Below are 15,522 nucleotides of genomic sequence, written 5' to 3'. Positions count from 1 at the left end.
AGTGACAGAGACAGTGGCCGGGGTCCATGTGGGTGTTGACCCGCTCGATTCTTCAGGGCGCTGGCGAGGTCGGTTCCTGGGTACGTTCGGGTGGGAGGCTCCAAGTTCCGGGGTGGTTTCCCTGGGCTGAGGAGTCCCCCACGGAGCAGTCAGGCTGCAGGGAGTTGAGCTCTGCTTTGCCACAGCCAGCTGAGCAGCCTGCTGGATAGAAAAAGTGCTTTGCCTTAGAGACACGATTCAGGAGAGACAGAAGTTGCGTACTTAGGACCCTAGGAATGCATCTTCAAAATAAATAGACGTACTTGAAAAACACGTACAGGATCCTCCTTTGTATCTATGAAAAAATATGCAGGTGCTCACAAGGGACTTGTTTTCACCAGCCCAAGATAATCAGAAAATTAATATTCTTTCAGCTTCCTATGAGCTTCCCAGAACTCACAGATATAAATCCACCATAGGGGAGAGGATATATTATATTACACCTTCTTAAGACATAAAAGAGGGCTGATGACTAATGCTGAATGAATTGTTGAGAGACTTATTTGCTTTTAATTGAGACTGCTTGTTTAGTACATGTCCCATTAATTCATTTTTGCTGTGACCATATTGAAGCAACATGCACCCTTGTGACCTTCTACTATAATTATTAACATATTCCTCTTTTGAAGCACTGTTTTGATTATGCACTCAGAAAGCTCTGCTAAAATATCTGCTAAAATATGTAGTATTAGCACAGAGTCAAATTTTCCATTGTTTTGAACTTAAGGATCTGAACCAAGAGAGTCATTTGTTATGGAAGTTCTTGAAGGTTAAGGGGCATTTACCAGCCCTTAGGGCTCCAGAGGCTGCTTCTTACTTTATTAGATTTTACAAAATGACTACTTTTGAAGATGCAGAACTTGTTTTCTCACTAGAAATTCTTTAAGAAAAATGTGTTGCTGGCTGGTAGCACTCAGAGGTACCTCGTCATTCTCAGTTTTGCTAAATATTGTATGTGTAGGGGAGAGGAGGGCAGAAGACAGTAAGAGTAGCTGCAAGGGAGCTGGCAAACATGATCATCCCTAAACTTGCTGAGATGCTGTGTGGAACCCCTGCTCCAAACTCTGCTCTGCTTTTATTGTTGCTTAAATTAATTAGGAGAGGTGACAGTTATTTGCCTAAATCACCATAGAGCTGGCAGGGCATATAACTGTGAAGACGGAACTCCAGACATGGTAGCCAAATTTGCAGTGGCAGGTGCCTGTCAGGGAGGCAGTGCCAGTGCAAAAGTGTTTGGGGAGGTGTTTCCCAGTGCTTTGTGTGATGAAGGTTATCATCTGCTTTGTTCCAGCCTCTGATACAGTAACTTAAGCTCCGTGATATTTCTGTGCTGTCAGCAGCTCCTCTCCTGCAGCTCACCAGACAGCCCCAGCCAAACGGTTTTCTCCTATCAAGCCATGCAAACAGGACCCATGGAGCAGGCCGTGGGCAGCCGTCACGCGGGCCTGTGGGATGAGAGGAAGGTGCTTTGAATGTTGGATCTTTCATTCAAGTGGAAATAGGAGATCTTTAAACAAACAAAAAAGTTGCAAAACCAGTGCCCACTGGCTGCTGTGTTTAGAAAGCTGCTGAGTGTCCTTGTGCTTTTTTTGTACTTCTCACTACAGTGGTCCCTTCGCCTCAGACACAACAGGACACTCCCAGAGGCCATTTCTTTATACTGGGCTTGCTGATACTGTTTCCCATGTGATCCAGGTAGTGTCGCTGCTGTCCTTGTCCTTGGTTCCCTTCTGATCAGATCAAAATTAGCCACAGTTTCAACTTATTTTATAAACACTCTGCGTCTGTGTTCTCCTCTGCATTCCTTGTCCTTTTCTCTCTACTAACTTACAGAATGCATTTGTTGGTTTTCTGCTGTGTGGAGTTACCTTTTTGTACAGGAGACTCTCTTGGTTTACTTGAAGTAATTAATCACACTTCTTTAAAGATTCTTTAAGCCTCTCTCTATCCCGCAGCTTCTTAGTGGAAGGGCCCTCCGAGGTGCTGGGAACTGCGGCTCCGGGGGACAGCAGGGAGCTGGGCAGCACCTAGCCCAGGCACTGCCCCCTCACGGACATTCTACATCCTCTTGCTTTAATATTGGTCTGAGCTGGCTTGAAGACTGCTCAGGTAGCAAAAGCTAATCTGTTAGTAGAAAAGAAAAAGGTTGAAAATCTCCCTTTAGCTGTGAATAATACTCCTGCATAAAACAACTACTGTCTTGGACCAGCTCTACTTCATACACCAAGGGAAGGGAAGATGTGTGAGTGAGAAAGTCAAAGGAACGGGCTCTCCACAAAAGCAGAATTGCTTTGCCCGGCTCACTCTTGATATCTCTCTTTACATACTCTGCTTTAGAGTGCATATGGAGGTTGCTCTATAAAATACACCTTTCTCTCACTGGAGAAGTTCTCTTTTTACATGAAGTCCTGTGCCACGTCACACAGCATGCAGTCAACACAACATGCACAGCTCAGCATCCACAGGACTCTACTGAGCGAAATCTGAGCAAAGTCTGAGAATTGTTAAAATATGACTCTCTGTTTATGCTTTTTTTTCTGATGTAGAAACAGAAAAACTAGGGCTGGAGGCAGGAAATGGATTGCCATCTTGGAAATTTAGCGACCAGCTCTTTCCCTGTGACGTGTGCGGAAAAGTGTTTGGCCGACAGCAGACTTTGTCCCGACACCTCTCACTGCACACAGGTAATTGGGTGCTCTGGCATCTGCCTTTGCAGCATTGAGCAAGTCTGCTTGTTCACTGTGGCTTGTTCAGATGGCGGGAGTGAAGTAGAGGAGCTTGTGTGGAAGGAGTCCCCCTCAGCTCCTCGCCCTCCGAGTACAGCCACGTGCAGCAGCAGGCCATGGTGTTACTGGAGTCGCATTCCGGGAGTTGACTAACATTTTGTTTTCCTTAAAAAAAGAAAAAGAAAAAAGAGTCTTCCCAAAATTTGTAATTCATCTTTACAAAATGTATGTTTGTCCAAGTTCCAAAAGTCAGTCTGTAGATACCAACTGGTTAAGCACACCTGGTAACAGAGCTCTGAAGAGAAGCAGCAGCTTTTGTCCATCCTTGCACTCTCCTGATGAGCTTTTTAAAGTCTGCTGATCTGGCCTTGGTGTTTCAGAGAGACAGGTTTAATATTTGTAATTCACCTTTGCTCTCACTGTTTGTTTCTGCTGAAAGGAACAGAGCCTGTTTTACCCCACAGCAGCTTCCTTAACATCAATGGGTTTCAAATCAGCTGTGACTAACAGAGTTTTTACACAGAGGATGCACTGTGTTAGCTTGCTGAGGCACCCTGCACAAAACTAGACCAGAAAGCAAGAATTTTTGATGCAGCGCTGGGAAATCTTGCTGATAGAGCGCCAGTAAATGTTGTATGTGTAGCAGAGCCACACTGAGAAGGCTCAGACACTCTGTTCTGTGCTTTTGTGGCGTTTTCTTAAACTGTTCTATTGGATTTCTTTTGCCTAACACATTTGTAGTAGTATATGTCAAATTTAGAGCATGAGGTTTTCAGAGAGAAAGCCTGAAAAAGCTTATCTAATACTTGTTTTATTTTAAACAATTAATTCGTTTTACAAAATGAAGCTTTTATGTACAAGAAGTTAGATGACAGGATTTAGAATTTTTTTTTTTAAATGCTATTTTAAAAGTTATGAAGTATCCAAAAGAGATTATGAATTTAAGTTATTTAATTGTGTTCTTTTGAGTGTTTTTTGGTTGGCCTGGGTTCAGAACTGGCCTAGTGATGCTGCCTTCTCTCTCCTCCCCACCCTCAGACTTTAATACAAATCAAACTTCAGTTCTCTGCAAGTGATCGCATGGGCAACCTCAGAAATACATAACTGGAGCTAAAAATCAGAGAGATACCAGGTAAAGATGTGGTTGCAGATTATGAAGCTGATTCTGTCCCAGCTCTGCTGTGTCTCTCAGAACTGCAGTTGCCCACATTTCCAGAGCGTGTAAAGTTGTATGTTATGTGGCTACAAACATTAGGGCAAGTTAAAAAAAATACCCCTAAACTAACACTGATTTTTTTTCTAATTGCTGTGAGCTACTGTAACGTTCTGAAGTCTCTCGCTTCCGAAGTACCTGATTCTGAAAGCCGCTTGGAGAAACCCAGAGAAATTCATACCTAGTCACTGGGAGCTTGAGACCGAGCTTGCTTCAGGAGGCAGTGTGCGTTCAAGGTTTCCTGTTTCTTTTTCAGAAGAGAGAAAATACAAATGCCATTTGTGCCCCTATGCTGCTAAGTGCCGTGCTAACCTGAACCAGCATCTGACCGTCCATTCTGTGAAGCTGGTGAGTACAGACACTGAGGACATTGTCAGCGCTGTCACTTCTGAAGGCAGTGACGGAAAGAAGCACCCTTATTATTACAGGTGAGGATGCAGCGGAGGGCTGTGCACAAAACACAGGCACCTGAATGTCTTACCTGCCTGCCAAGGACATGTTAGAGGGCTGCCCTTCTGGCCTTCCAGGGTGGAACTGCCCCAAAAGCGTTTGCCTGGCCCATGTCTGACTTGTGCCTCAGCAGCAAAACGCAGCTGGCTGCCGCATGCTGTTTGACTTGGCTAGTGCTGGGAAAGGCTGTGTTTGGAGATGGGGGGGGTTACATTGTGTTATTATTAACGGCTTTGAGAGGCAGACATACTTTTAGAAGCCTCTCAAACTTTTTATGCAGTGTTCATTTAGGTTTTGTGTATGGCAAAGTCCCATTGTGCACACAGACTCACGGCAAATCTAAAGCACGGTGATTCCAATTGCCTCTGTTAGTTGCATTATTTTCAGCCAAATCCATGAAATTGAATGGTAAAGTATAAAAAGAATTGTGGTCTCCACACACACATCTCCTCTGTTTGCTAAAGGAGTGTGTGTTCTGAGTCAGTGACCAACACAACGAGAGAGAGGAGGCCATTAAGAAAATAGGCCTGAAAAAAATAAAGAGGAATTAGCCAGATAGTGGCGTTATTTGGGCATGCTCATTGTTGCATGCCCTGGTGTGTGCTCCGCAACTGTGATATGCACCCTAGTGGCCAGACACATTACAAAAATCACTCCAAGAACAGATTTAATTACAGAATCATACAAGTAAGAAATAAATGAGACCTGCTGTATTAGATTATCTGGTCCATCCCCCTGGGAAGGCAAAATCGTGCCCCAGAGTATATGCCTTTTCAAATGTTTTTGACTTGTTTTAAATGTTAATGGCCTAATCAAAGCAAGAGGAAGACTCTGCATAGAAAGTTAAATTAAAGAGTCTTTTCCATTACCTCTAAGTATCACTGTTTATGCACTGGCTGTGAAATCTGTAATCCCTGCTAGTTATTTGCATAGCTGATGACTGCTGTTTTGCAGTCAAGCATAAGGAATGTCTGAACATGTTTTACTTGCTTACACTGACTCTGCCAGGCAGTTTTGCACAAGATCCCAGTTTGGCATGGGAAGCATTCCAGAGATTGAAAATAACTCCTGGAGTGTGTAGCAAGCTCTCTGTTTGTCAGTATATCAGCCCTACTAAACATCTTGGCAAAGCTGCAGTGCATCTTATTGCCCAAAGGAATCAGCTAGGTGATGCGCAGCATCTGGAATCTGTAGTTTTTAATTAACTATATGATTATTTAGCATCATTATAGCATGTACAGGATTGTTGCATTGTGCCTGCCCTTAATCATGTTGGCATGGCTGGCAGTTCAAAGGCAGCGCAGCAGACAATAGAATTTTCCTGTGAACATTCAACAGTGAGAAGGAAAAGAAATCTGCACAGTGAGCTACTACTTACAGAATGAAGGGAAGGGCTTGTGTTTGCATTTTCTTTTTTAATGTCTTTTGCTCTTGAAATCTCTTCTGTCTGCAGCTGTCATGTGTGTGGGTTTGAGACAGAGATGAATGTCCAGTTTGTCAGTCATATGTCCCTCCATGTGGATAAAGAGCAGTGGATGTTCTCGATTTGCTGCACAGCATGCGATTTTGTCACCATGGAAGAGGCAGATATGAAGGCTCATGTCAACAGCAAGCACACAGGTGATGCTCCCCCTCTCCTGGCTGCCGCCATCTCGCTCTCGCTTCCTTTCTAGGCGCAACTTTCACACTTTCCATCAGCATCCTCTTTACTTGCACTGAAACGCTTGCTAATTAAGGCCTGATCTTGCAAAGCTGAAGGGAGCTGGACTCAGGCAGATGGTCTGGTCGTGCAGATCAGTTTTCAAGCTTAGGGAAATAAATGAAGGTCTCCTTAGCCCTGCTCCCTCCCTGTCCGATCCCCTGGGCTGCTGAGGACAGCGCTGCATATGTGTTTTGTTCTTCTGGCTGCGTTAATGTTTCATCAAAAAATCATCATTTCTTTACGGTGACAGGGTGACTTTGGGTGTAAATTGTGCATACTGGGTTGGAGGTAGGTAGCACGCAATATACTGAACTTTGCTGCTGGTCTCTTCTCCCCCACAGTCTATCAGATTGGAATTTCATGTTGCCGTTTAGTTGACACTGTGATTTAGCAACACCATAAATGTAGCTGTATATTAAATACTAGAACAACTCGTATGTTCTCTGCCAATCCTGGTCAGTTAGTAGGCAAAGATAAGAGCAATAGCAGTTTTCAAACAAGGTCCATATGCTTAGTCCAATTACTGAAGTCTGGTATAGTTTAAGGAGAAGAAAATTCAAATCCTTTTAATTTCTCTCGTAACACCAGGCAGAAGGGTTTTCACTGTTACAAACTACTGACAGTTTTGTTGACAGTGTTGAAGGTGAATTGTGTCTAGCTCTGTTTTTTTCCCATTGCTAAATTGCTTTTTCTGTCCTACCAGAAATAAAACTGGGAAACAAGGAGGGGGTGAAGCAGGAAAGATAGGGAAATGCAGTTATTTTTGCGTACAAATACATGAATTAAATGCAACTCTAGCGATACAAAGTATTGAGAAGGCTTCATGGGATTCTGTGCCAGCACAGCTCCCAGCTGTGCGAGCGCCCAGCTCCCTGCACTGTGAGGTGCTTGCATTCACCCATGGCTGTACACACAGGAACTACAGCCCCATTGTACATACAGGAAATCAAGGCCAATGGAGGCAGCTATATCTGTAATGACATATAAAGTCTGCATCTGGGCTCAAACTGAACTGCAGTCTACTGTTTCTTACTATTATGGCTTAAGAGTGTGGAGCTGCTGTTTGTCTTTTAAAACTTCTTTTCTAACTACTTGCTCCCCATTAATCCTGTCAAAACCAGCCATTTAGCTGGCAGTTCACCCCAATGCTTGCATGCATGGTAAATACAGGGCGGGTGGGGGGAGAAGAATTTTCTGGGTCGCTTGACTGCAGTCTGTTACCCCCCATAAGGTTGCCAGGTCATAAAAGCCTGTTTGCACTGGTCTTGGCATATGTCTTCAAACACATAAGGTTGTTTTGAACCACCTATTTTTATGGAGAGTGAGGTACAGCATTTCCTGCTTTAAAGATTAGGGACCTTTCTAACAACTCTAGCCTGTGTCTTACTGATAATTGGTAACACATATCTTTTTCTTGTGCCAGCTCTGCACTTTATGTGAAAGAGTAGTCCCCGCTCTTGCTTCCTTTACCTACCTTCTCCACTGTTTACTCCCTTAATACATTTATGGAGCATAACCCCCACCCCTCTAACTGTTCACGGAGCTTTTTCTCATATGAAACCCACTTTTCTCATTGCACCAGTCCCCATTGCATATGTTCTTGTTCGAATTCCTGTTCTTGACATGCACAATCACAGCTGTACATGTTGTATTAGGTGAGATGTAATAAGTGGTGTTGGTAACTTACAACAGCAGCAGCTACTGGGACTAGCTCACACAATGCACTGTATCACCGTGACCATATTGACCTTTCCTGGCAGCCCCATCACACTGATTGTTCATATTCATCCCATGTTCTGCTCAAATTCTTCCTCTGTTTTCTTTGACTGTTTCCTACTTATAACGCCTCATTTGTAGCAAAAATTCTTGTTACTGGCCCTTCAGGTCATAACCTTGTGTTCTGTACTATTAAATTTCATTCTATTTCTATTACTGTAGTTCCAAGGTCAGCCAGTCTTTCTGTGTAACCCAGCCATCCTCCCTGTTGAGAGCTTGGGCCATCAGATTTCATTAGTGCATTCCCATGGTTTTATCTTAGACTTAAAGGTGTTGGTCATTTGTTTAGAGCTAGGCACATAGATACTGTTGACTTCAAGGTACTTGGGTAGGAAATGTCTTCACATATGTAACATAACGCTTTAGCAAAGCTGCTTTTTAGAACAGCTCTGATGAAACCAAGACCCAGGTGGGAGCTAATAATTTGCCCATTCTGCTTCTTTGTCTGCTCATGACAGATTAAAGTGGGTTAGAGTCTGTATGAAAACTCTCACTCTAGTTCATCAACTGTGCTGCACTTTGGGATGCACTCCAGATGTTTATTGCACACATGAGAAAACTCTGGTGGCCTTCAACTGCTAGATCCAGTTAAATGAGCTTTTTCTTTTTAATTAATTTTTCTTCATCGAGAGGTCTTAACAACAACAGATAAAACCTGGGACCAGACTGTTAGCTCTTACAGTCATTGCTGAGGATGTGCACGCACTACAAGCAGTGGGGTTATTATCCTTTGCCCCTCCTCCCAGTGAACCCACATAACCAGGAAGGGGGCCAGGCTTAGCCAGGACCAGTAACACAGTGCGCCATGAGCCACATGTTTAGGTTCCACAGCTCAGGGAACCTACAGAAAGTGACAAATTTTGTATTGGCATTGAACTCTCTGCTAAGCAGAGGGCTTCCATGGGATGTTCTCAGCCTAGTAATGAAGTAGCCTGACGAACTACATTGCTGCTGACACTGCAGACAGAATGCAAACAGAGATTACATTCTGACAGATGTACTGCTGTAAATGTGCATCTGTAAAAAAAGGAGGGAGGTGCAACTCTGATGCTCCCCAAACAAATCAGTTAATTTCAGACTTGTTCATTTAGTAAACAAATTTAACTTTAACTACATAAACATTTTTCCTGAAGTTAAAAACAAGATCACTGGATTTTCATCTAATCTGTCATACTAATTAGTGCTCCTTATTCTGTTTTTTGTTTGTTTTTTTCAGTTGAAGACAGGAAGATACCCAGTGAATCTAACAGCCCATCTTCGTCGTCTTTGTCAGCACTGAGCGATTCTGCCAACAGCAAAGAAGACGCAGATCTAACCCAAAAAAACAAGGGTTCAAACAACCTGCTAGTCATTTCCGTAGTGCCTGGTAGTCAGACTTCACTGAACACCGAAGAGAAGTCAGAGAAAGGTAAAAACTTGTTACACAAACACAAGCCTCACTTTCAGTGCAGTGGCTGCAGCCAAAATGTCAGCAGTAAGTATTCATTTCTTTCATTTCCAGGCTTTGAATGTGTTTTCTGTAACTTTGTCTGCAAAACAAAAAACATGTTTGAGCGTCATCTGCAAATCCACCTGATCACCCGGATGTTCGAGTGTGATGTGTGCCACAAGTTCATGAAGACACCTGAGCAATTATTGGAGCACAAGAAGTGCCACACTGTCCCCACCGGTGGGCTCAAGTAAGGAAAGCAAGTACACAAACTTTTACTGTGTTAAGCACCTCTAATACTGCGGGCATAGGGCAAGAGGAAGTCAATGAGAAAAGATTAGTTAAATGCCTGATAATTGAGATTTGGGACTTCTATCTAACTAGATTAACACATACGCAGTCTTTAAGGTTTCCTTAAACTAGGCTTGCATCATACAGCGAGGTGCCCTCGCAGTAGACCTAGTGTTCTACTGCCTCTGAGCGATAACTAAGCATCATCCATTCCCTTTTCAAGTTGAGTGCTGTAGTGCAGGGCTCAAGGCAAATATTTCATCACCATCTAGGGGAAATACAAGTCCATGTTACTGTTTCTGCATCAGAGTCCAATTTGGACTTTGCCAGTCCTTTTTTTACAAACCTGCCTTTTAAAAGATCTTTATTTAAGACCCTAGGTGCTGCACTTCAGGGTCTCTTGGTACAGAGCAGTGTTTCTAGAAAGCGAGCCTGCCCTCGCGGCAGCTTTGGGCCTGAGGAGGCAGCGCATGCTGGGGCCATTGCTTGCCACCGTCTCTATGCAAACTATTCCTGCTTTGCTCAAGAAATAGTTTAGTACCTTGAAAGCTGAACCTAAGGAAAAGCTCTGATTTTTTTTTTAAGGCATGCTAAAGAGATCTAAGTACATTGTACTTTTCTGTCTCCTGTTTGCTTTGGGAGAAGAGAAAAAAAACAAAACGTGATTTCTCCAGCTCCAGATCAAAGTCTGAGATTCCCAGCCCAGGAGAGGTATGTGTGCATAGACATAGACAGCTGAGTCTTCTGCTGCAATGGAGCTAATCGAGTTAGCCTCAACACTAGGCTGCCTCTCTGGATCAGAGGACTTCATGTACGGCAGGAAAACTGTCTGGATGTTTCATTAGCCATTTGTCCTTCTGTACTGTTCATTGTGCTCAAGGGGCTCTTGTTTGTCAGCTAGATAAAATTCAACTTGTACGTGGAACTGCTGGACCAGTTCTAGCAAATGTAAATAAGCCTGAAGAGAGAGGATCTCTGCTTAGAAATTATCTCAAATGATGGAACATAAGTGTCAGATGTGCCAACCAGTGAAAGCTGATGAGCCACAGATGGAGGCATCTGTAAGACAGCGGCTGAGTGCCTTATTGTGTAGATTTGCTTTTTTAGCCCAGCAACTACATCTGGAATGGCATGTGCTTCCTTTAATATTGCAGAGATGCCTGGCAAGGGGCTCTCTTCACCATCATGTTCTCAGCTACATAAGAAAAGCTGGTGTGTCGTGGTGGTGTTGGTGGCCAGGCTTCTTCAGCTCAGGCTTCCTTCCAGATTCCCTCCATCAGCCACTTTGCCCCCCCAACCTCACCCTGTTGCCATCTCTCCCAATCTTTCTCTCACAGCGCAGCACAGTGCAGTTCCTGGGAGGGCACAGACAGGCTGCAGACCCACCTTGCCAAACACCCGTCCTCTCTGAGCAGAACTAGCTCATCTCCCAGAAAAGGGAATCCCTATGGATCAGCCCAACACACTGCCTTTCAGCTGTGTCTAGCGGGATACTCAGCAAGCTTATTATTCCAGGTCACAGATAAGGAATTTCTTAAGCGCTTGCTCTACAAATGGCATTACAAGTTTATTCCATTTTTACTTAAGCAGCTTCTTTCATAGTCATGTGTAAAAAGCTCTTTTTACACCACTTCTTTACAGTTAAAATAGCAAACGTGACTTTGAGCAAACACTAGAAATGCCGTTACGCAAAGCACCTGTGACTCAGGCGCCCTTCTGCACATCTCAGCTGGCTTTGCAGTATCGTCCCCATTGAGGTAAGCCACAAGATTAGAGCTGCTCCTTCAGAGCATGTCAGTGTTTCCCTAGGAGCGGAGCCCTACTGCCATGAAACAGGCAATCCTGCTCCCTGTCAAGATGAACTCAATACGTTTCAGAGGCCCTGCAAGGAGACCTTCCCATGTCTTTTTCCTTTTAGTAGGTCAGAAAGGGGCTGAACGAAGCAGGAATGCAGGCTTCCAAGCTGACTCACAACTTCTCTCTCCCTGCCCTCCCTTGCTGTGTTGCCAGGTGCCCATTCTGCATCTACTCCACAAACCGCCCCGCAGCGATGGAGTGCCACCTGAAGACTCACTACAAGATGGAGTACAAGTGTCGGATCTGCCAGACCGTGAAGGCAAACCAGCTGGAGCTGGAGATGCACATCCGGGAACACCGCCTTGGCAACCATTACAAGTGCGACCAGTGTGGCTACCTGTCCAAGACTGCCAACAAGCTGATTGAGCACGTGCGTGTCCACACCGGCGAGCGCCCTTTTCACTGTGACCAGTGCAGCTACAGCTGCAAACGCAAAGACAATCTCAACTTGCACAAGAAACTGAAGCATGCTCCACGCCAGACTTTCAGCTGCGATGAGTGCCTGTTCAAGACTACCCACCCTTTTGTCTTCAGCCGCCATGTGAAGAAGCACCAGACTGGGGACTGCTCCGAAGAGGAGAAGAAGGGCCAGTATTCAACCTCCAAGGAAGCCAGTCCACTCCTCCCAGTGAACAGCTCCAGGAACCTCCTGTCCCCCCTCTCCGTTATGTCTGCCTCCCAAGCGCTGCAAACAGTGGCTATGTCAGCTGTTCACAGCAGCGGGACAGAGCCAAACTTGGCAATGAAGGCCTTGGCCATCAACGGCACTTCCCTGTGCTTTGATAAATATTGGAACTCTGAGTTTGCCCACCTTATTCCCTTAACAATGTTCTTCCCCAAAAACCACTATGATCTCACATTCCATCCACCCAAACCTCAGACTGCACCAGGAGGTGCCTCTTCACCGAAACACTCCTTCCTTGCCTACCTTGGGTTAACAGAAAGGGCAGAAACTGTCTGAGGGCAGTTACATTCTGTACCAAAAATCCCCTGGTGCGCCCCGCAGGTATGCAGTGCTGCAAAATGTAGACCCGAGCAGTAACGAACACTTGTACTATATATCTCATTAGTAAGGTGTAGGAAATGGCTCTGTGTGTATACTTATTGCATTGACATGAAAGCTGCTTTATTCAATCTCCAAGAGGTGACCTACTGCATACTTCTACCTTCAGAGGCATGTTCCCAGTACTCTTATATAAAAAACTATTTTGTCTTGTTAAGCTGAACAAGAGTGTCCTTAATGGCAATCAGCACTTGTAAGATTACATATTGATGCATTTTATTTTTTTTTGGCATGTGTGTCTGTGTGTGTGTGTGCGCGCATGCGCGCGCATGAGAGAGAGGCTGGCTGTAGCATGTCATGACGTTGCTTTTGCACATCCCTTGTATCAGCTTATTTTATTATTATTAATATTTTCCCCCCTTTCATACACTCGCTTCGCCCCTCCTGTGTCTTCCCCTGACCTGTTGATTTGCGGAGGTGCCAGCGCTTGGTCGAGGGGAGTGGTGTGTTATGTGAGCACAGCTCTGCGGCCTCCTTGAGCTGTTTGATGCCCGGTACTCATTTCTGGAACTCGGGGGCTTGGCTAGAACAGAGACAGCTGCTGCTGCCTGCAGCACTGCAGGCCGAGCACGCGACAGGGAGGGCATGTGTGGGGCTGCGGGCAGATGCAGAGGAAGCAGCGCATGCACCCATGCAGTAGGCTCCCTTCTCAACTGTTACACAGGTGCAACAAACACCTTAGTGTTGGGCCATAGCATACATCTTTGGTTTGGAAAGGGCATATAAATATTATATATATGTATATGCATATATATAAATATATATACATACTGTACTAAAGCAGTGGTTACCTTTTACTTTGCAGGAACAACCTGTATTACTAGAATTTTATGGTGGAAAAATCCAACAAAGGGGATTAAAAAAGGGGTATGGATAAATTCTGGGTATAAATACTCAGACTAAAAAAAAAAAGGCAGTTTTGCACAGTGCTTTAGTCTTGCACTAATTTGTTGCTCACTTGCAAAAAAAAGAAAAAAAAAGGAAAAGAACATTCTTGAAAAACGTATTTGAAAAGGTACCCATAACAACATTGAAATATAAAGCTATAAAAAGATACTGTTTTAACCATACAGTTCTCTTTTATACCCTCAATATTTCAATTGTACTTGCAGATTCTCTAGGCCTATCAGTACCTTCCATGCCATTAGTAACACTTTACTCCTTTTTGTTAATGGCTGATAGAACAGACACTGCTAGGAAGCTAACTTTATACTTATTTAATGCTCTTACTTTGTGGTCATTAAAATGACATGTTATATGTAGCACTTTATTGCAGGAAGAAGCAAACGTGGATTGGTTTTATAACCTCTGTTAGTCTCAAAACACCAAGAGTGATCCTAAAGAGGAGAGATTGACTGCTAATTGATTTATGTTTCTTAGAGAACTTAATATCCAGGAAGAAAGAACAGGATTAAGAATACTCTGCATTAGAATTGGAACTATAAAATGTGAAACATTTCAAAATGATCACGTGACTTACAGGAACGCTTTCATCTTGCTGGACTATGGTTTTCCATGGTGCATCTTGGAACTCAATCTTGCTGTCTTTCACCAGGTGTGAGAGATGTCTCTGACATAGCTTTTTGCAGAGCCCCCCTTTTCCCTCTCTGCTGAGCCCTGACTTGTATTTAACGCTTTATCTACCCAGCCTTGCACGAACGTGGTGCAACTTTTCCTGCAGGTTGGAGGGATGCAACAGGCAGCAGGGGCCACTGGATTTGGCCACTTGTCTGGGACAGCACTAATGCAGTACACAGTTCAGAGAGGCATTTCTGGTCCCTAAGGGCCAAAATTGTGCTATATGCACAATTAGAAGTATAATCGCCATCTCCATTATTTCTTAAATGAAGCTTGTGAAGAAAGACTTTTTTTTTTTTTTTACTCAAAACTTGCATCATTTAACCTGGCTGCAAGATTCCTACCTTTGTTTTTGCACTGAGATAGCCAAACATTCTTCACTGTCATGACCAAACTCTTCCTGGAGAGCTTTGGGGAGGACATCCTAATCTGTGTGCTGCTCTTCACATACTGGAGGCTACTTAAAAGGGGGGGGACTATCCAAAAGGAGTAGCAGGTTCTAGTTTGCAGTTACTAATTAAGAAGTAGGGAACTGCACCATCTTGTTTACATTCCAGTGGGCAGTTCGGGTTCTGCCGAGCACATGGCGGTTCCGTCTAAGCAGTTAGGAAAAGCCACCTGCTCCAAACGGTGTACAAACCTTAGCGAACAGTGTACATAACTCAGGGCTGTTGGCCACGCTTCACTCCATCCGAGCTCCTGGTAACTCCTCTTGGGCTACAGACAAAATAGGAAATGCTGTATTAGTAAATACGCAAAGCATAAAGCTGTTAAAGATCAAGTATTCTCAGCAGCATGAAATACGCAATCTGCACCCAAGAACTATACCGGTTCTTTAAAATACACTCCACTGCATATCTCTGGCCCCGCCCTAGTAGACTAAACACTTCCAAATCAAAAGGCTTATTTTTTTTAATTGAACAGGTAAAGTACAGCTGGGTAGAAGAGAGAGGTAGGAATGTTAACGAGATACTTTATGTAAACCAAACTGCAATATAAATACGGCTGCAACTTCCAAGAAGGAGCTGTCAGTGTACGAATGCCACATGTTTAACAATGTTCCACTGTACCAGTATCTGAAATGGTAATGTTTGATGTATCCAGCAACCTTACTTAGCACTTTGGAAAGAATCAATTAATTCTTTTTGGTGAGTTATAAAAGTTTTCTCTGAAAGGAAAAAATGTGTGTTAGGAGTTTTTTATTTTTTTTAAGAACACAGTATTTATCAGAACTCATGTGCATTAAAATAATTGGTTTTCAGTTCAAGGCTAAAGAAAGGAATGTTCTCCTACCTACTAATCAGTTCTGATAAATTCCCCCCACCATAAAGCAAATTTCATACTGGTTTTCACTATGCATTCTTTAATGAAAGCTAGCATGTTTCTCCATTCAGTAAT

General features: G+C 43.8%; 1 protein-coding gene across 1 annotated transcript in view; it reads left to right on the top strand.

Moving 5' to 3' along the window:
* Positions 1-12,654, top strand: part of ZNF827 (zinc finger protein 827) — a 95,494-nt gene extending 82,840 nt beyond the window's left edge. Inside the window, exons 9-14 of the mRNA XM_088526589.1 lie at positions 2,586-2,723; positions 4,235-4,406; positions 5,882-6,048; positions 9,123-9,314; positions 9,408-9,585; positions 11,637-12,654. Coding sequence (XP_088382715.1) covers positions 2,586-2,723; positions 4,235-4,406; positions 5,882-6,048; positions 9,123-9,314; positions 9,408-9,585; positions 11,637-12,444 — 1,655 coding nt within the window. The 3' untranslated portion in view covers positions 12,445-12,654. The remainder of the gene's footprint in view (positions 1-2,585; positions 2,724-4,234; positions 4,407-5,881; positions 6,049-9,122; positions 9,315-9,407; positions 9,586-11,636) is intronic.
* The last annotated feature ends 2,868 nt before the right edge of the window (positions 12,655-15,522 follow it).

This window comes from Tinamus guttatus, unplaced genomic scaffold (assembly GCF_059628265.1).
Source record: "Tinamus guttatus ecotype Peru unplaced genomic scaffold, ASM5962826v1 Tinamus_guttatus_pri_ptg000247l, whole genome shotgun sequence".
Lineage (NCBI taxonomy): Eukaryota > Metazoa > Chordata > Aves > Tinamiformes > Tinamidae > Tinamus > Tinamus guttatus.
This window is presented reverse-complemented; position numbering and strand designations above follow the sequence as displayed.